The following is a 21,551-nucleotide window of genomic DNA, read 5'->3' on the forward strand; positions in this document are numbered from 1 at the left end:
GCTTCCTCATCTGTGGACACAAGAATCTATATTGCACTTGGCAGACTAGTGGCTGTGTCTTCAGCTTCTTGTTACAAGGAACGTGTGTACCAGATCTGCTTTTCATACTCTCCACAGATCTACAATTTGAGCCAGCATCTATCTGAGTCAGAAAATGAGTCTAGAGTACCTGGAGCCACCTCTTTGCCCTCTCTGTTTTATGGCTTTGGAGAACCCTCTCTTTAGCGGAGAGGAAAGGGAATCATCTTTGCTTTGTTTAACACTTAGGATTGTACACTCTGTTCAGGTGCCATATGTGTTTTGCCCTTTGTAGTATCACTGAATATTATTTTTATTACTTTGTCAAGTCCTTAATTGAACTATTTTTGCTCCTTAATTTTTGTGTTTATCTAAATGAGAATCTTTTAAGTTTGCCTGCCATGTTTGCCTACCATGGTGTTGGAGCTCCTGGGGCTGGAGTTACAGGCAATTGGGAGCCACCTGTTGTGGATGTTGGTAACCCAACTCAAGTCCTCAGAAGAGCCTTGTAGGCTCTTAACCTATTGCCTTGTTTTGAGATGGAGTCTTCTGTGTAGCTTAGGTAGACTTTTCATTATTCTTCTCTTTCAGCCCCTAGAGTGCTAGAATTAGGTGTGAACTACTGTGTCTGGCCAAAACACTCAATTTTTGACTGATGGCTTGCCTATTTTATTTATTTATTTATTTATTTATTTATTTATCTATTTATGTTTAATGAACTAATTTCGAGACAGGGTCTTTTTATGTACTTTTTGCTACCCTGAAATATCTATGTAAACCAGGCTGGCCTTGAATTCACAGAGATCTGCCTGCTTATGCCTCTTGAGTGCTGGGATTAAAGGCTTGGGATACCATAATCTACCAAAGTTTTAAACCTTGCTCTGCTGTCTGAAGGTAGCTGAACATCATGTGACATTGATCACAGTGTACTTACTCCAGTTGCACCTGTGTCTTGAGTTAATCTCCTGGGGTTAGGCAGAAGGCTGGATGGTGTTGCATGGCCACAGTAGTGAATTTGAATTGTGTTATTTTTCCCTCATGCTCCAGGTTGATGTTAATGCAAATTCATTGAATTCCAATGATGCTTTCGTCCTAAAACTGCCAGGGAACAATGGTTTCACCTGGATAGGAAAGGGCGCTAGTCAGGAGGAGGAGAAAGGAGCTGAGTATGTGACTGATGTCCTCAAGTGCAAAACCTCAAGGATTCAGGAAGGTCAAGAACCAGGTGTGTCACCACTTTCATATGCTGTGTGCTTAATTGACTTCATTCAAGAAATAGTCATGTTTTGTATCGTTAGAGTTGTGTAAGGATGGCTCCTTTAATTGCAAAAGTGTTGATGTCATCTGGTATAATTAAGTTAGCATGAGATAGTATTGCCATTAATGTAAAATCCTACCAAGCATGTGCTCCTGAATACTCGTTGGCTATCTCATTATGTGTTCCATAGAGGAGTTCTGGAACTCTCTTGGAGGGAGAGGAGACTACCAGACCTCGCCATTGCTAGAAACACGGGCTGAAGACCATCCACCTCGGCTTTACGGCTGTTCCAACAAAACCGGAAGATTCATTGTAAGTGTCTTAAACAGAGTCTAATGTTAGGCATTCTGTGCTGGCTCCAAGAACTTCCAGATGTGTGACTGCTGTGAGTCTTAAGTTAGTCTCTCTGTAAACTGTAGGTGATATATCTTCACTGTCTGCAGGATAGTTTAAGGCCCAATGATGTGACAAATGCGGAAACATCTAGAAAACGCTAAAGTATTAATTAAAATGCTCTTAAAAATAGCTACTTCATATCTGTTTTCAGCATTTAGTGTTTCTTTGTGAACTGTGGATGGCTGGTTCTGTTCACTTAGTAATTAGATACTTTCTTGGGGGAGCCATTATTGTTCATCCAAGTGTAAAATTTCCAGCTAGTTTCACAGAGGAATGGAAATTTTCTCCAGTTTGATTGAATGAAAAAGAAAAAGTCACAGAGAGCTCTGTGGTCCCCTAAAAATTAACTGACATCAACTGGAATGTTTTGTTATACAGTTCAGGCAATTAAAAGTAAACTTAGAAGATTGTGAATGTCTGTTGTGTGACACTATTCCTAGGGATATGTGGACAAATGTCTACTCACAGCCAGATAGAGAACCAATGACAGACCAAAGTAAGGAAACCACCAAAGTCCAATGTGGTAAACCAATGAGTTTTATTAGTGTTACTAATGCCTCAAAGACAGCTACATCATCAAAAGTCAACTCCTACATGCAGGACAGCTCATGACAGTTGTAAACACGGAGTGCACTGCATGACTTTCAGACTGCTCAATGGGATGTAGACTGTCACTTCCAAGCATCTTGGCTGGTCTGAGAGTGTCTCTCAACAGTCCTTGCTACTTACATATGCTCTGGAAGGAAGGGGCCTAATGTATCTAATCAGTTTCCCAGACTTCCTGAAGTTTTTCAGTTGTTTACTTTCTGAGCTTAATGCTTTGCCTCCCTTTAGAACACCCTGGGTCATAATGAACATCCTCCTAGATCAAATATTTCATCTGGGCAGAAATTGCCTGCAATAAAGTCCTAGTTTAAGTTTTAACACAGATGTGGTAGTCTGAGGTGTTTAAACAGCAAATATGCCTGTCTTACATTCTGGAGCCTGAGAGGTCCAAGATCCAGGCACCAGCTGTTATCTTGAAGGATCCTTCTAGCATGGTCACATAGCCCAGTGAAGTGACTAAGTCTCTTATTACACAGCTCCAGTCACTGAGGCCATCCATGTGACTTCAACTAAACCTAATTACTTCACATTAGCCTCTATCTCCTGATACTGAACACTAACATAGAGTCCATAACAGAACATGATTTTATATTGGATTCTGAAATTTCATTCTGGGCTATAGCCACTTAGTTCCAGTTAATCAGAAAAGTTTGACCATCTGTGACCTGCTAGACTTTTGTGTGAACTTAAAGGAGGGATTCCTTTCATCCTGGTGAATACAAACAATTTTTATTACATAAAATTTCCCAAGAGCTCACCAGATACATTATTAGAAACAAAGTTCTAAAGAACCTGTCCATTTATAAAACATACTTGAATCTTACAAATGACTTAACCTGAAAATTTAAGATGTAATAACAGGTATTGATAAATATTAATTTTTGGGACCAGTTTGCCATCCCTCCACTTGAGGCATTGTCTGGGTACAGAAAATGGCTGGTTCAGATTCCAGGTCTCCCATTACTAGGAGTCTTTGCTAGGGTTACTCTCATAAATTCCATGGAGTTTTCATTACACTAGCTTTTCTCATTGACCCAGAAATGCTCCCCACTCCATTTCCTGTCATTTCTCCCTGTATTTTTCCTTCCCTTCCCTCCAGTCATTTATTCCACTATTGCACACCCTGCATGCTCCTCCTGTTCCCAACCCCAACCTCCCCCCCCCCAGTCCACCTGCAAAATCTATTCTATTGCCCCTTCCAAGGGAAAGTCTTGAATCTCATCTTAACCCCCACCCTTGTTATTTAGACTTGCTGGGTCTGCAGATTATAGCATGATTGCCATTTATGTTTAATAGCTTCTGTCAACTTGTAAGTATATACCATGTTTCTCTTTCTGAGTCTGGGTTACCTCACTCAGGATGATTTTTTTTCTCTAGTATCATCCATTTGCCTGGAAATTTCATGATGTTTTGTTTTTAACAGCTGAGTAAAAATCCAATGGGTAAATGCATCACATTTTCATTATCCATTCTTTGTTGAGGAACATTTAGGTTCCCCCCCCCAACTTCCAGCCATTATAAATGAAGCTGCTTGAACAGAGTTGAGCAATTGTTCTTGTAGCAGAATAGGGCATTCTTTGGGTTATAGCTGGGTATTGAAGTAGACTCTATTTTATGAGAAAACTCCATATTGATTTTCACTTATGTATGCTATAATATCATCTGCAAATATAGATGCTTTGATTTCTTCCTTTCCAATATGTTGATCTCCTTCAGCTGTCTTATTGCTCTAGCTAGAACTTCAAGTACTATATTGAATAGCTATGGAGTGTCCCTGATTTAAGTGGAATTGCTTATTTTGATGTTGGCCATTGACCTACTCTATAATGCCTTTATTATATTTCAGTATGTTCCTTATATCCCTGATCTGTCCAAGACCTTTATCATGAAGGGGAGTTGGATTTTGTCAAAGGCTTTTTCAGCATCTAATGAGATATAAGGTTTTCCTTCACTTTATTTATATGGTGGATTACATTGACAGATTTTTTTTAAAAATAAATTTTATTTAAAACAGAGACAATCTTATTTTACATATCGATCCCAGTCCCTCTCCCTCCCATCCTCACATGCTCTCCATTGATCTCCCATCTCATCCCCTATCCACTCCCCAAGTGAGGCCTTCCATGAGGGGTCATAAAAGTCTGACATTGACAGATTTTCATATGTTGAACCATTTGTGCATTTTTGGGATGAAGTCTTTTTGATCATGGTAGATGATTTTTTTTTAATGTGTCACTTGGGTTCAGTTTGTCAATATTTTATTGAGTATTTTTGCACCAGTGTTCATGAGGAAGTTGATTTGTAATTGTCTTTGCTGATTATTTGTGTGGTTTGGATATCAGGGTAACTGTAGCTTCATAAAAAGAGTTTGGCAATGTTCCTTCTGTTTCTATTGTGTGGAACAATTTGAGGAATATTGGTATTAGCTCTTCTTTGAAATTCTGGTAGAATTCAGTGCTGAAACCATGTGGCCCTGGGCTTTTTATTTGATTGGGAGACTTTTAGTGACTATTTCTATTTCCTTTGGGGCTGTAGGTCTATTTAAATTATCTGGTCTTAATTTAATCATTTTGGTATATGGTACATATCCAGAAAATTGTCCATTTCTTTTAGATTTTCCAAGTTTGTGGAGTACAGGTTTTTGAAGTATGACCTAATGATTCTCTGGATTTCTTCAGCATCTGTTATGTCCCCCTTTCATTTCTAATTTTGTTAATTTGGATATTTCTTATCTTTTAGCTAGTTTTGATAAGTATTTGTCTATCTTGTTGATTTTCTCAAAGAACAACTTCTTCATTTTTTTCTATTGTTTGTATTATATTGTTTTCATTTTATTGACTTCAGCCCTGAGTTTGATATTTACTGTCATCTACTCCACATGGGTGAGGTTGATTCTTTTCTAGAGCTTTCAGGTGTGCTGTCAAGTTGCTAGGAGATTTCTCTGTGTTCTTTATGTAGGCACTTAGTACTATGAATTTTCCTTTTAGCACTGCTTTCATAGTATTCCCTAAGTTTAGGTATGTTGTGCATTCATTTTCAATTCTATGAAGTCTTGCTTGTTTCTTCCTTGACCTAGTGGTGATTCAGTCGAGCATTGTTCATTTCTTTGAGTTTGTATGATTTCTATAATTTGTGTTATTGTTGAGTTCTAAGTTTAAGCCACAGTGATCCAATAAGATACAGGGGTTTATTGCCATATTTATTTATTTATTTATTTATTTATTTATTTATTTATGTATCTGTTGCAATCTGCTTTGTGACCAAATATGTGGTCAGTTTTAGAGATGGTTCCATGAGGTGCTGAAAAGAAAGCATATTCTTTTGTGTTTGGGTTGAATGTTCTATAGATGTCTATTAAGTCCATTTGAGTCCTAACAGCTGTTAGTTCCCTAATTTCGCTGTTAAGTTTCTGTTTGGCAGACCGGTCCTTTGGTGAGAGTTGAGTGTTGAAGTCTCTCACTCTTAGTGTGTGGGGTTTGATGTGTGATTTAAGCTTACTGCGGATGCCTTTGTATCTGGGGCATAAATCTTAATGGATTTTTTCCTTTGATTAATATGAAATATCCTTCTATGTCTCTTTTGATTAATTTTGGTTCAATGTCTATTTTGTTAGATATTAGAATAACTATTACAGCTTGTTTCTTAGGGACATTTGCTTGGAAAATCTTTTTTCAACCCTTTTCTCTGAGGTAGTTTATCTTTGATCTTGGGGTGTGTTTCTTGTATGCAGCAGAATGGATCCTGTTTCTGTATTCATTCTGTTAGCAAGTGTCTTTTTATTGGGGAATTGAATCCACTGATGTTGAAAGATATCAATTCCTATTTTGTTGTTGTTGTTGTTGGTGGTGGTGGTGGTGTGTGTGTGTGTGTCCCTTCTCTGGATTTTACTGGTGTGAGATTATTTATTGCTTGTGTTATTGTGGGTGCAGTTAAGTTCGTTGCATTTGAGTTTTTCTTCTAGAACCTTCTGTATGGCTCGATTTATGGATGTTTAAATTTGACTGTCATAAAATATTTTATTTAATTTATGGTGATTGAAAGTTTTGCTTTGTATCATAGTCTTGGCTGTAATTCATGGTCTCTTAGAGTCTGCCAGATCCTTCTGGCTTTTAGTCTCCTTTGAGAAGTTGAGTGTAATTCTAATAGGTTTGACTATATATTACTTGGCCTTTTCCCCTAGAAGCTTTTAATATTCTTTGTGTTCTGTATGTTTAGTGTTATGTGGTGAGGGGACTTTCTTCTCTGATCCTGTCTATTTGGTGTTCTGTAAGCGTCTTCTTCTACCTTTGTAACCATGTACTTCTTTTGGTTAGGAGAATTTTCTTCTATGATTTTGTCAAATATATTTTCTGGGTTTTTGAGCTGGGAATCTTCTATTCCTATTATTCTTTTTTTCTTTCCTTTTTTTTTTCAAGACATGGTTTCTCTGTAGCTTTGGAGCTTGTCCTGGAACTCACTCTGTAGACCAGGCTCACCTTGAACTCACAAAGATCTGTCTACTTCTACTTCCTGAGTACTGGGATTAAAGGCATGTGCCACCACTGTATGGCTTAGGTTTGGTCTTTTTCATAGTGTTTCAGATTTCCTGGATGTCCTGTGTTAGTAATGTTTTAGATTTAACATTTTCTTTGACCAATCAATCTATTTCTTCTATTGTATCTTCAACACTTGAGATTCTTCTCTCTTCTATTTCTTGTATTCTATTGATGTTTGTATCTATAGTTCCTGTTTGCTTACCCAGATTTTTCCATTTCCAGTATTCCCTCAGTTTTTGTTTTCTTTATTGCTTCCATTTCAATTTTTAGGTCTTAAACAGTTTCCTTTATCTGTTTATTTTTTTTCTTGGCATTATTTAAATGATTTATTGAATTCTTCCTTGTTTTTTTCCCCTTAATTTCTTTAGGGAAATTTTGTTTTTCATTTCTCTTTAAAAACTTCTATTAGCTCCATAAAATTGTTTGAAAGGTTGTTTTCTTGTGCTTCAGCTGTCTTGGGACATTCAGGTTTGGTCATCATAGGATGGTTGGGCTCTGGCAGTAGTATATCACCCTGGCTGTTATTGATTCTATTCTCACACTGGCATTTAGGCATCTGGGTTGATTATGGGTCTTTGGTAACAAACTCTAAGGAGAGGGGCAGTTCAGGTGATAGGCAGGTCACTCACCTGTTCTTCTGACTTTTTTTTTTTAAAGATCAGATGATCAGATGATTAATAAATATTCTGTAAGAAGACAGTACAGAGTTAGGGAGATGGCTCAGTGGTTAAAAGCACATACTACACTTGTAGAGGACCCAAATTCAATGCCAGAACTCTCATCAGTCAACTCACAACCACTTATAATTCCAGATCCACAGAATCTACTCTCTTTTGGCTTCCTAAGACAATAATAATAAAATAATTTAATAATAATAATAATAATAATAATAATCTTTAAAACCAAAAGACAATATAAATCAATTTAGTTCCCTCTAAATGTATTGGATTGCTTTCTGGTTTGTTTTGATTTTTTTCTTATTATTTTAAGGATTTCAGAATTTCCTCATGACACACAAACATGTAAGAACCAGACAGGGCTTCCTGGTTAGCTTGTTTTAGTTGGGCTCAGCCTGGAGCTTCTGCCTATTTTCCTGTGATAGTCAGAAGCCCAGGAAAGCACTGCTAAGTCACATTTGCTATATAGACTAGCAGAAGCCAAGGTCAACTCCATCCATGTAACTGCTCAGAGAGAGGGTACAAGGAATTGGGAACTAAAATCTAAACTGTCTAATCTTCCTAACAATCAGGAAAAATTGCAAAACTCTCTAAAACTTTGAACTTCAGATCAACATGTGTCTACTCATATTGTTACTGCAGTAACCTAATTACCATTTAATGGTAAAGAGCCAAAATATGTTCCATTACAACTAAAAACAATGAAAATGTCTATATATTATGCTGTCTTATTAAATTTTCTATTTATTAAAGTAACAACTAAATCTTAACTAAAATGACCTTAGGAACATAACTCCATACTCAGACCATTATATCAAATGTATTGAGACTAGTCAGGCAACAAAATCTGTGAAGTCTTTGTCTTGGCGCATTCACTGCAAGGTCAGATGAGCCGTGCAGTACATGTCCATCCTAAAGGTATTCAGATGCTGTATTTATTTATATTAAGCGCTATCTGGACCAGACTGCACCATACGTTTGTGATACTTGATTGCATAGATAAATCTGTTACCCCAAACTAAGAAAAATATGACTAACCCAGTGTTTCACTGTCATCCTAAGTAAAGACAGCATTTGTCTCCTGTGTATCAGAAACTTTCTTGCTGTATTGTTTGGTCATAAAGTTCTTCAAACATTTCAGATCGAGGAAGTTCCTGGAGAGTTCACCCAAGATGACTTAGCAGAAGATGATGTCATGCTACTTGATGCATGGGAACAGGTAGAGCTAACTTTTGCTTACAACAAGAGTCTGTACTTCTGGTTGGGAATTGACAGTACTTATTTTGTGAAATGGCAATTCAGATAATAAATAGGTTTGGGGACCTAGGCTGTCCTCAAGAGAAATGCCACAGGGTTTATTGATTTCTAACAGTTTCTACCATTTACAGCTTTAGGCAAAAACTTTAACTTTTCATTTATTTGTAAACCATACTCACTGTTATTTGTGCATTCACCATATTAATAAGTACACAAATTTGTACAATACTGTCAGAGAGACCAAAATATTAAGAATTTCTCCTGAATTTTGACAAGATTTCCTAAGGAACTCATCCTTTGCAGGAAAAAAAATCAGGCACAGGATAGGTTTGAACTGAAGCAGCAAAATATGTTTCTGTTTCGAAGATCTCACTTTAGGAGAAAATTGGTAGAGACTGGACAGGCTGTATATATCTGGTGGTCTTTTAAAATCTCTGTGTAAACTGCAACTGTGAAAAGCACAAACATATGTTAAGAATGAAAGTAAATAGAACAATATGTCAAACACTGGATTAGGATTCTTGGAGTCAACCACATACTTGTTTTCAGATCTTTCCCTTCCTTCTTTCCTCCCTCCCTTCTTCCCTCCCTCCCCATTTCCTTTCTTTTCCTTCCTTCTTTTTTCCCTTGAGACAGGGTTTCTCTGTATATCTTTGGAAACTCACTTTGTGGTCCAGGCTGGCCTGTGTCTCCTGAATGCTGGGATTAAAGATGTGTGCTACCACCGCCTGACTTCTTCCTTCCTTCCTTCCTTCCTTCCTTTCTTCCTTCCTTCCTTCCTTCCTTCCTTCCTTCCTTCCTTCATTCCTTCCTTCCTTGAGTTATTTATTTTGGAATGGAGAGTTGACTCAATGGTTAAGGCCACCTGTTGTTGTGTGAAAGACCTGGATTTGATTACCAGTACCCACATGGAAGCTCACCAACTTCTTGTGCAACCAAGCCCACATATGGTACACAGACACACATATAGGCAAAACACTCATATACATAAATAAAAATAAATCTGGAAATATTAAAAATCATTCTTTATTTTACATGTATGACTGTTTTGCCCACAGAGGTCATAAGAGAACACCACATTCCAGGCACTGAAGTAATGAATGGTTGTGAGACACCAAATGGGTGCTGGGAATCAAACTCGGATCCTCTGCAAAAGCAAGTGCTCAGATGAGTTTCTAGCAACTAAGCCACTCAGCAAATCACATCTGAGCCTTTGGTCTTCCAAGACCATATTTGAATTGGGGATTTGTAGTAGCCTTTTTCTTTTAGGCCACTAACCAGCTCCCAAATCATAACATGGAGACTTGTTAGTTATGAATGCTTTGCCCAGCTTAGGCTCATTTCTGGCTAGCTCTTTTAAGTTAAATCAACCTGTTTCTCTTTCTCTATCTTTTGCCTTGGGGCTTTTTGCCTTTCTTTCCTTCTGTACTTTTTTTTTCTTATTCTACATATGGACCCCAGTTCCCTCTCCCTCCTTCCCTCCCTCCCTCCCTTCCTCCTTCCCTCCTTCTCTCCCTCCCATAACTCCCCTCCCATTCCATCCCCCCTCACTCTACAGGACCTTCCAGGAGGGGGGTCAACAAAATCTGTCAAGTCATTTGGAGGTGGGACTAGGCCCTCCCTCCTGCCTCTAGATTAAGGCAGTTATCCCTCTATGGGGAATGTGTTCCAAAGTCCTTTTGTGCACCAGGGATACATCCTGGTTCCACTGTCCGAAGTCCCTTAGACTGCCCAGGCCTTCTAACTGAGACCCATGTTCAGGGGGTCTGTTGGTCCAATGCTGGATTCCCAGCTATCAGTCTGGGGTCCCAGTAGCTCCTCCTTGTTCAGGTCAGCTGTCTTTGTGGGTTTCTGTAGCCTGGTCTTGTTCTCCCTCTCTGTATCTGGATTTCAGTTCAGCTCAATGTTTAGTTGTGTGTATCTGATTTTGTTTCCATCAGCTACTAGATGAGGGCTCTATAATGGTGGATAAGTTAGTCATCAATCTCATTACCAGGGAAGGGCATTTATGGTAGCCTTTCTACTGTCCTTCTGTTTTTCTTACTTTCCTGCTTTCTTGAGTGTTTGGCTGGTGACTGCCTGGCTTCTGACCAAGCATGTCCATTTATTTTTCTTTCTTTCGTCCTCTTATCTCTCTGCCCACAAGCCCTACCTATCCCTCTCTACCTAGCTATTCATCTTTTTTATTAGACCAATCAGGTGCCTTAAGCAGTCAAGGTCAAACAGCAACACACTTTTACATAATTATACAAGTCCAGCATAAACAAATGTAACACATCTTTGAATCATTAACAAAGGTAGCAGGAACAAAGGAACACATCTTTGCCTAGTTAAAGTAATATTCCACAACAGGGATCCAACCCTATATCCTCTCAGTACTGCATTTCATTTCTTTATAAATTATACCTTTTACTTAAGATACTGTACTGTCACAGTATCTTGTTTGCTTTAACACACTGTGTGTGAATTAGAACACAATAGAAATTTAATTTGACCAAAGTTGCTCTGCCAAGTTACATTAAGGTGACTTAATGTAAAGTAATTCAGGAGACTCAGGAAACTGCTTCAGAATTAAAATAACTTACACATTTGACAAAGGAGTGGATATATACAGATTACATAGTCACATGTTTGTTTTACACAATTATATGTGTAACACTTTTAATAAAAATTTAAACTCTTATCTTTTTGTTTTTGTTTTTTTCTTTTTCCAAGACAGGGTTTCTTTGTATAACAGCCCTGACCATCCTAGAACTTACTCTGTAGATCAGGGTGACCTCAAACTCACAGAGATCCACCTGCCTCTGCCTCCAGAGTGCTGAGATTAAAGGAGCACACTACTACAGCCCAGTTAAAATTTAAACTCTCGATATTTAACTACTGAACATTATAGCACTTTATCAAAGTTTTATATTGCACTAAACTACAAGAAAGCACCAGATGGAAGCCAGAGATTCCCAAGGACATTCAGAAACAAGCCCTGTCCCTATACATAGTCATTTGCTGCTTAGACCTACAGCTTGGGATGGAGATGACTGCCATTCTGGCCAGCAGAGGGACACAAAAGCAGTCAGGAAGCTGTTGATCTAGTGAAAGGAAGCAAGCCCACTTTATAATTAGAATAGCTCACACAAACATGTTCAAATGTGAACTGTAGTCAGAGCCACTGCGTGGTGAGGGGGAGCCTTGAGAAAGGAATAGAGCTTCCACAGGTCCTGCCTTCACCTTCTTCCTGTGTGGGTTCTAAAGGTGGAGTGTGGCCAAAGCACTGAGTCAGCACCCCCTACACAGCACACACTTTTGTTCTGCTTTTCAGATCTTTATTTGGATCGGGAAAGATGCCAATGAAGTTGAGAAAAAGGAATCAGTGAAGTCTGGTAAGCTGTCCTGGGACAACTGTGGCAGTAACTCAGCATGGTCATCACAGCTGGCCTGCCTGTCCTCTCTTACCCTGTCTTCCAAAAATACATATTGAATCAGAATTCCTGCTGTCCATCGGAACTTGAGTAATAGTATCTTTTAAAGTGAAAGAATTTCATAACAGATATAAGGAAAATGTTTTGTTGTCTAATTTAGAATATGATTCTTTCTTAAAAAATTTGGTGTCCTTTTAAACAGTTTTCTATTTACTGAAGGATAAGGATAATCATATGGATAATCTCATAAATTTCAGAATTCTCTAAGGCAACAATGAGACTTTATAATGGTACTTTGCATGGCAGATGAGAGACATGACTAGAGACTGTTCACATTAGGCTACTTGGGGGCAAGAACAATTCAATTCTCTATTCGTATGAAACACTTTCTAGTGTATATTTATTTCAATTTACTGAAACTGAACTTTTGTCTTTTCAACTCTTTTTAGCCAAAATGTACCTTGAGACAGACCCTTCTGGAAGAGATAAGAGGACACCAATTGTCATCATAAAACAAGGCCATGAGCCACCCACCTTCACAGGCTGGTTCTTGGGCTGGGACTCCAGAAGGTGGTAAACTGAGTTTCATAAAAAACAGCTAATATTCTAGCTGCATCTGGGCAACTGGCCCACTTTGTTGTTGGGTATTTGTTTACTTTTTGTTGTTTGGCTTTAAAAGATAAACCTCTGCCAAATGGATATTTTTTTAAATGACTAATATGGCTTTCCCCCTCTCCTTCTATTTCCCTCCTTTCCTCCTCCCCCCCCCCACTTTTAAAAGGAATTGTCGTACGTTAGTATACTGAAATAGCTTAAAGCAAACATTTGTTTTGGATCAGTTTTGCTTTTTATATGACTCAAAAGACTATAAAACCTAGGGGAATGAAAGGAATTTCATAATTCAGCAGATACTATTTAAACTTGTCTTAATACACAGAGGAGAACACCACAGTGCTCCTGAGTGTATTTCCTCCCAGGTATTCTCTTTGTAGCAAGGTGTAGTTACTACTTGGATGCCATTCACTCCTAAGTGTCCTTTTCTAACATGAAATCACAAGCCCTTCATGATAAAGCAAATTGTAGTTCTACCAGTTTAACATTATATATTTGATAGGACATGCTTAATATCAGAAAAATATGTACTGACTGCGGTTTTTCATCATTAAAAACCATCTTTTTGGAAAATGTTTTGTGTTGTGACATTTTAGTCAAATTGAGTTAATGATTATTTTATAGTTTAATACTTTTATGTATGAATTTAATATTTCTTACATTCTTGTTTAGTAGTCAAGTGACTTTCCTATGGTTAGATTATTATAGCATTTTAAATATCACAGAGTGATATTAAAAAGCACAGGCTCAAGAGGGCAGAAGTTGGGGAAGAATCTAGTAACACAGAAAGCAGACAGCCTTTCACAGAGATCTATAGTTTGAGAAGGCCCAGCTTGGTGGCTGATACTATATCAATATAGGCTAGAGAATATAAACACAATTGGAATTATCTGGCCCCAAATGTCAACAGTGCCAAAGCTGAGCATCTGTAAATGAGACTACAGACCAGTGGTTCTCAACATGTGGGTCATGACCCCTTTAGGGATTGCATATCAGATACCTTGTATATCAGATATTTACATTGTGATTCATAGCAGTAGCAAAATTACAGGTATGAAGTAGCAACAACAATAATTTTATTGTTGGGAATCAACACAACACGAGGAACTGTATTAAAAGGGCAGTTGAGAACTACTACTCTAGGTTTTAAAATAGAAGCATAACATTCTGTTACTATAGTGGACTTTTAAGAAAACAAGCTAAAATGGAGTGTTAGCAGTCTTCATGCTTAAAATATAGTGTTTCACAAAGGGGACCAAATAAAACAGTTAGCTACACCTATCATATTCCTGCCTCATGAAACAGACACTCTACCCAAGATCTAATATATCTAATAGATGTAATATGTATGGATAGAGGTATACAAATTAGGTTATCTTTAAATACTTTTAAGCACTATAAATTTGATGTTTATTAAATATTTACTTAAATTTCAAATTGGATCTCTTATTTTTTTCATCAAAATATTTTTATTCTTTGAACATTTCATAGATTTATACAATGTATATTGATCATATCCATCTACTACCTTCCTCCAACTTCTTCAACTACATGTCTTCTTTTTTGTTACTAATAGTTCATTTTGTCAGTAATAACTCTGTAAGTTCAATTATTGCTGCATGTATTGAATCACTTTTCTAATGCCACTATAAAAACCACAATCTTGGTGAGCTAACACAATACACATAGATTGTCACATATTCTAAAATAGGTGGCTAGAGATACATTCTGTAGTTCTAGGGAAGAATTAATCCATTTCCTTTGTCTGATTCTTTGGTTTGTGGACACTTTCTCTACTTTAACAACTATGAAAATATTATCTTCAAAAACCATCCAGCATCTGTCTTAGTCAAATTTTTATTGTTATTAAAATATAATCACATCATTTCCCACCATTTTTATTCTTTATCCAGCTCCTCCTGTGTCCCCTATCCTTTCTAGTCTCCTTTTCTTTGTTATTGCTCATATCTTTTTAAAATCTGATTCTTCTGTCTCCTTCCTTGACTGATAAGGAACCTTTTGTTTATGGTAGGTCCACTGGATTATTGGGTCCTGGGGTGATCCAAGATAGTGATCTTATCTCAGTGTTCTTAATCACACTGCCAAGTCCCTTTGTTGTGTAAGATAACACACAGATCCACAATCTATTTTTGTTATGGTATGTGAATAGCTTCAGAGCACAAGGCTTTTAGCCTTGACAGGAAGATATGCAATAAGCTAGTATCTTAGGTTGTTGGCATATTGGATAAAGGCTGTTGCAGTGAAAATTTGGTAGATTTTCCTACATTCTGTTAACCACACCTTTTGCCTAAAGCTTTATTTCTAAAATAGAAGACATGTGCTGACAGGGGTGGGGAGGTGGGGGTATGGATAATGTTTCTTTTCCCCTTTCCATCCCAATGCTTGTGAAAGTGCTCTTCTTCCATGAATGGAAATGTGCAAACTCAAGTTTTAAAAAAAAAGTCAAAACAGTCTTAGACTGGGTTCACAGATGTGTACTGCTGGCTGGACAGTTATGGGGACATTACTGGAAAATCTGGAGCATAGGGGAGCATCTGTGGACACCAGAGTTGGTAGTGTATTCCACTTGTGGTTTACCAAACCACAGATATTTTAAACTAATGATCTGATTTAATGTGAAAAAGGTGACACCTCTGCCCCAGAAGCCATTTCCTCTTTGCTTTGGAGGGGCATTTTCCTATTCTGGATCACAGGCTATGGGTGGAATTTCTGTATTTGCACTTTCAGTAGACATTAGTAGAATGATGCTATCAGAAGGTCCTTGGGTAGACAATGGGCCTCTAATGGTACAGGTTCAAACAAGAAAAACAATTATGTTGAACTTCTGTCTTCTAACTATAATCATGCTTACAAAAAGTCAAGCAAGCTTTATAAGGGCAAATATTATTTTACAAGAACTTTTTATGATAGCACCATACAAACACACCCACACATGGAGGAGGTGGGAGGCAGGGAGGGAGGGAGAGAGAATGCCCTGAATGAATGAAAGGAGTGAGTGAATGTGTGTTGCTGACATGGATACAGCCCCTGGGAAGTCATACCATCTCTTTGTAATCCACGACATGTCCCTTAGGATAAGAGGTTCCTGCTGAGCACAGCAGTTCAGTACTTCTCAAATGAATTTCACCAATGACCCAGGAGCACCACTTTATATTCCAGAGACAAAACTGTCCTAAGCTCAGAAAGCATATAGGAAATAATGGCCACACAGTAACAATTCCCCAGTTTTTAGTGGAATAAGCTGGTAACAAAAATGTAGAATATTGTCTAATTTCCTAATAAGAATTAAAGACACTTTGTGGTTTATTACAATTTTTGTATTCCTGAACTTTCTGGCTTTATTATTATTATTTTTAACATTTTGTGTTCATTGGCTTTTAAGGTGATTATTAAGAACAACCAAAAATAAGAGTTGTCTTAGAGTTTCTATTACTGTGATGAGGCATCATGACCAAAGAAAGGTGAGGAGGAAAGGGTTTAATCAGCTTGCATTTCCACATCACTGTTCATCATAGAAGGGAGTCAGGACAGAAAGTCAGGCAGGCAGGAACCTAGAGGCAGGAGCTGATGCAGAAGCCATGAAGGAATGGAGTGCTGCTTACTGGCTTGTTCATCATGGCTTGCTCAGCCTGCTTTCTTATAGAGCATAGGACCACCAGCCCAAGGTGATACCTCCCACAAGGGGCTGGGATCTTCCCCATTGACCATTAATTGTGTACAGCCCAATCTTATGGAGGCGTTTTCTTGATTGAGGTTCCTTCCTCTTAGATGATGTTAGCTTGTGAAGCTATCCAGCAGAGGAGAATAAGTTCCCTTAATTATCCAGGGATGGCTTTTCCTACCAGATGAATAAACAATTCATTAAGTATGGGTGGGACCAGCTCCCTTCCTGATTATTTTCTTAGTTACCATACTATTATTATGAGGAGACACAATGACCAAGATTACTTAGAAAAGAAAGCATTTAATTAGGGGATGGCTTAAAGTTTTAGAGTGTTAGTCCATTTACATCATGGCCAGCAAGAAGACGAGTATGGCACCAGAGTAGCAGCTAAGGTCTTGCTGTGATTCACAAACAGGAGCCAGAGAGAGCAAGACCTGACTGATGTGAGCCTTAGAAAGCTTACCCCAGTGACATACCTCCTCATCCTTCCTGAATAGTCCAACAATTGGGACCAAGTGGCAAATATATAAGCCTTTGGGGGACATTCTCACTCAAACCACCATATTCTACTTCCTGGTTCCCTCAGGCTTGTAGCCATATCATAATGCGAAACACGAAGAGCCCAACTTCAAAAGTCCCCATAGTCTTTCATGGTCTCCACACTGTTTAAAAGTTCAAAGTTTCCTTTGAAACTTGAGCAATCTCTTATTTGTAACCCCCTGTAAAATCAGGAAACAACTTACAGACTTCCAATATACAGCTTCTTTTTTCAGCTTCTTTTTTTTTTTTTTGGTATCTTGATGGGTCCTCAAAAGATCCTGGGGAAACCTTGACCCAGTCATTAGCTGGACTGAACACAGCAAATTATGACATTGATTTTCAGACTCAGTTTATCTATACTGAAGCATGTTTTATTCTTGCTTATTTACCTAACAGACTTCACCACAGACCAATACCGGCAGGAGATGAGGGGGTAGGGGCAGAAGGAAGGCAACTGAAAAGAAGAAGAAATTACTAAGAGAAGGGCCTCTGTGAGCAAGACCAAATAATTCAGTGGTAGAGCACTTGTATAGCATGTGCAGCATTCCATATTTCATCCTCAGCAACACACACGCACACACACACAGACACTTACACACACACACACTTACACACACTCACACACTCACACACACACACACACACACACTGGGTATACAGAAGAAGTTATAATCATGTGTCTAACTACTCTGGAATAAAGGAGTGGAATTAGGGAAAGCCCCATTACTGGGTGAATGAATAAAACAATGGTGGTTGGGGTGTGGAGATGGTGAAGAAAACTGAATGCTGGAAACTATTGCTATTATAGTCTCAACTGAGCTTTGATCAGTAGCTTTTGTTATCTATATTCATAGAAGTGAGAAGTAAAAACTAAGGGGAACAACACCCATGCAGAAGGTAAAACTTGTCTTAGTCAGTGCTCTATTGCTGTGAAGAGACACCATTACCATGGCAATTTGTATAAAAGAAAGCATTTAACTGGGGCTTGCTTATAGTTTCAGAGGTTTATTGCATCTATGGAGTTTAGTCTATCTTCACAGAGAGGAGCATGGCAGCATGCAGGCAGACATGGTAACTAAAAGTTCTGCATCCAGATCAAAAGCAACAGGGAGAGAGAGAGAGAGAGAGAGAGAGAGAGAGAGAGAGAGAGAGAGAGAGAGAGAGAGAGAGAGCCACTGGGCCTGGCTTAAGCTTCCAAAACCTCAAAGTCCATCCCCAGTGACACATTTCTTACAAGACTACTTCCAGTCTAACAAGACCACACCTCCTAATCTCACTGATGACTAACTATTCAAATTTATAAATCAAGGGGGCCATTCCTATTCAAACAACCTCATTCTACTCCCTGGACTCCATAGGCTTGAAGCCATATCATAATGGAAAACTTCACTCAGTCCAACTTCAGAAGTTCCCATAGTCTATCCCAGTCCCAATACTGAAGTTCAAAGTCTTCTGAAATTCATGGCAATCTCTTAAACCACCTGTAAAATCAAAAAACAAAACAAAACAAACAGGTCATATACTTCCAACATAATGGAACAGAACATATATTACATTGCAAAAGGGAGGAAAGGGAATATAATGAGGAAATACTGGATCAAAGCAAGACCAAAAACCAGCTGGGTAAACTCCAAACTCTGTATCTCCATGTCTAATGTCAAAGCACTTTAAGATCTCCAATTCCTTTCAGCTTTGTTGTCTACAACACACTTCTCTTGGGTTGGTTCTACACCAGGTCTGCAGCTTTTCTTGGCAGGTATCCCACAGCTCTGGCATCCCCACCATCTTGGGGTCTACAAGGCAATCCAGGCTTCACCTTCACAACTTCATGAAAGAGACACTCATGAAAGCTAGTCAAAGACTCTACCACCTTAGCTCCACATTCAGCCCCATTCCCACATTTTATATTTACCACAAATAATTCCTACCACCAGACACATTAGTAAAAAATTTACATTTTATGGAAAACTTCAGGAAGTATAAGGTAGAAATTTAGAGTATTATCTGTAACACTTAAAATACACCCACAAGAAATTTCAATGATAAGGCAAGTAAGTGGAGGCGCAAAATGCTTACTGAGTGTGCTAAGTTAGAGCTGATGAGCAGTCTGGATTGTTAAAACTATCTCCACTGAAAATATATAACTTGATGTATTACTTGGGAGCTCAAAACATTGTTTCTAAATATGCTGGTTAGTTTTGTCAACTTGACACAAGAGAGATTCACCAGAGAAAGGAACCCTTAGTTGAGAAATGCCTCCACCAGATTGGCCTGTAGGCAAGTCTGTGGGGACATTTCTTTCTTTCTTTCTTTCTTCCTTTCTTTCTTCCTTTCTTTCTTTCTTTCTTTCTTTTTCTTTCTTCCTTCCTTTCTTTCTTTCTTTTTATTTTCTTTCTTTCTTCCTTCCTTCCTTTCTTTCTTTCTTTCTTTTTTTTTTTTTTTTTTTTTTTTGATTAATGATTGATGTCGGAAAGTCTAGCCCATTATGGGTTGTGTCTGCCCTGAACAGGAAGTCCTACATGGTCTAAGAAAGCAGGCTGATTAACCCATCAGAAGGATGCCATTACTCCTTCATGATCTCTACTTCAGTTCCTACCTCCAGGTTTCTTCCCTGGCTTCCCTCAGTGGACCATGACTCAGGATATTTAAACTAATAAACCCTATCCTTCTCAAGTTGCTTTTAGCTATTGTCTTTATTGTAACAATAGAAAGCAAACTAAGACACTAAATATGCATGTTCTTTTCCCCAAAGTGACATGAAAAAAAAATCAAGAGAATAAAATATATTTGGATTATTTGATATCTCATTTTATATTCTAGCTTGTAATTTAATACCAGAAATGACATTTTTGTAGATCCTATCCTCTATCAATGAAAGTTGTGGTCACCTTACAGCTTTGGAAAATGTCATGGAAGCAGGTTTGTTTCCTTATTTTTTTTTTTTTGGTTTTGGTTTGTTTGTTTGTTTTCTGGTTTTGTTTTTTGAGCTAAGAGTGCATGTTGCTTGACATTCTCTTCAAAAGGAAGCTTCTGGCCATCCACTCTTTTGTCCTATTCTTCACCTGCTGGGAAACATTGAGTACTTGGATAGGGTAGTTGAGCTCATAGAAAGAAGCCAGTGACAAATGGCTTCCTTCCCTTTGCAACAGGGTCTGTTCATTTTAAGACAGGCAAACAGAGAGAAGGAATCCTCTCTCTAAAACAGATCACCTTACAGTGTAATAGAAAAACTGGTGCCAAAAATGGGTTTTTACTATAATGGTGTTTGGTCTTGCTTTAATGGTAGACTTGCTGAGAGGTCTTAAATAGGTAGCATAAGTTGGGAATAAAACAATCCCTTTTTAGCTTTGTTACCAGTAGTAACTAAGAAGGCAAGTTATGTTCCTCCTGGGAAAAGATGAAAGAATTCAGGGTTTAATGAGAATGGACTGCTCTCCTGCTTTCAGTAGCAGCGTTCCAAATTAGGGACTAGGATGGGGTGGGGCTGGGGTGTATTAAGAAGCTAACCAGAGATAAAAAGCGCTCTCCTGCCACTGTATTCTCAGCATGTGGAATGCAATCTGAATTGACTGAGAGATTAGTAACTTGGAAAAGCCAGCAGTAACTGTAAACAAAATAATAGTAGATAAAGATGTCACTCAGTCCTTGCTCAATGGCTTTCCAGAAATGTGATCCAAGCCAGATACAAAATAAGATTAAGGGTTTTTTCATACAGAATGTAGCTGCTATTAACTCAACAGAGAAAGGGCTATTAACACTGCCAGGGTACTATTCAGACAAAGCCTGTGCCTGTAGCTTCTGTCACATGCTACTCTTTGGAACCAAATAGACCAGAAGTCTTCTGTTTTTGAGCAAACTTATTCAGCCAAAAATTTGAAGGCTTGGTCTACAAATGCTTATGATTATTTGACCACTGAATACCTTTGAAACCCAGATTCTCTATCTGAGAGAATCATGCTGTATTCAGCTGATAACATGGGATTCCTTGTCTACCCTTGACATTTACAGCAGAAGAGAAGTATGCCTTCCAACACATGCTGGAAATGTGAGCCAGGGCATTATGAGAAGGGAGAAACAACTCCCCAAAGGGCAAAGTCAGGGAAGAGAAAGGCAATGGACAGGGGCTTTTCAACTAGAACAGAGTCAAATTCACCAACGAACTTACCAATTATCAGAGAAGAAATAGAAATTTTTGCCCAGAAAGGTTGCAGCGGTTTGATAGACTAATGAGTCTGAGTATTTCTCATTGTTATTTTCCAACTAGTAATTTGCATATAGTTCACAAACAAGAAGAAATGGGACCAGATAATGACAAAAGCTGTTTCTCTAAGGTGCTCATAATTAAGTTCATAATTTTTTTTGTCTACTTGTGAAATAGGCAAATACTAAAATGTGAAAACATTAGAAGGGTGGATTCAGGTTTATCAGCACACTGTTAAGAGGTGCTGAGAATAATCAGGTTGTTTTGATCCATACATAGTGGTGTCTCCTGTTTAAACACACACAGAAAGCACCAAACTGTCAAACATAGATAGGTATTAGAGTAAGTAC

At 38.2% G+C, this 21,551-nt stretch overlaps 1 protein-coding gene across 1 annotated transcript in view; it reads left to right on the forward strand.

Annotated features, from left to right (window-relative positions):
- Scin (scinderin) overlaps positions 1 to 12,874 on the forward strand; it is a 69,760-nt gene extending 56,886 nt beyond the window's left edge. Inside the window, exons 12-16 of the mRNA XM_051175072.1 lie at positions 1,066 to 1,243; positions 1,467 to 1,588; positions 8,632 to 8,709; positions 12,064 to 12,124; positions 12,613 to 12,874. Coding sequence (XP_051031029.1) covers positions 1,066 to 1,243; positions 1,467 to 1,588; positions 8,632 to 8,709; positions 12,064 to 12,124; positions 12,613 to 12,740 — 567 coding nt within the window. The 3' untranslated portion in view covers positions 12,741 to 12,874. The remainder of the gene's footprint in view (positions 1 to 1,065; positions 1,244 to 1,466; positions 1,589 to 8,631; positions 8,710 to 12,063; positions 12,125 to 12,612) is intronic.
- The last annotated feature ends 8,677 nt before the right edge of the window (positions 12,875 to 21,551 follow it).

The sequence above is a fragment of the Phodopus roborovskii genome, unplaced genomic scaffold (genome assembly GCF_943737965.1).
Source record: "Phodopus roborovskii unplaced genomic scaffold, PHOROB, whole genome shotgun sequence".
In the NCBI taxonomy this organism is placed as follows: Eukaryota; Metazoa; Chordata; class Mammalia; order Rodentia; family Cricetidae; genus Phodopus; species Phodopus roborovskii.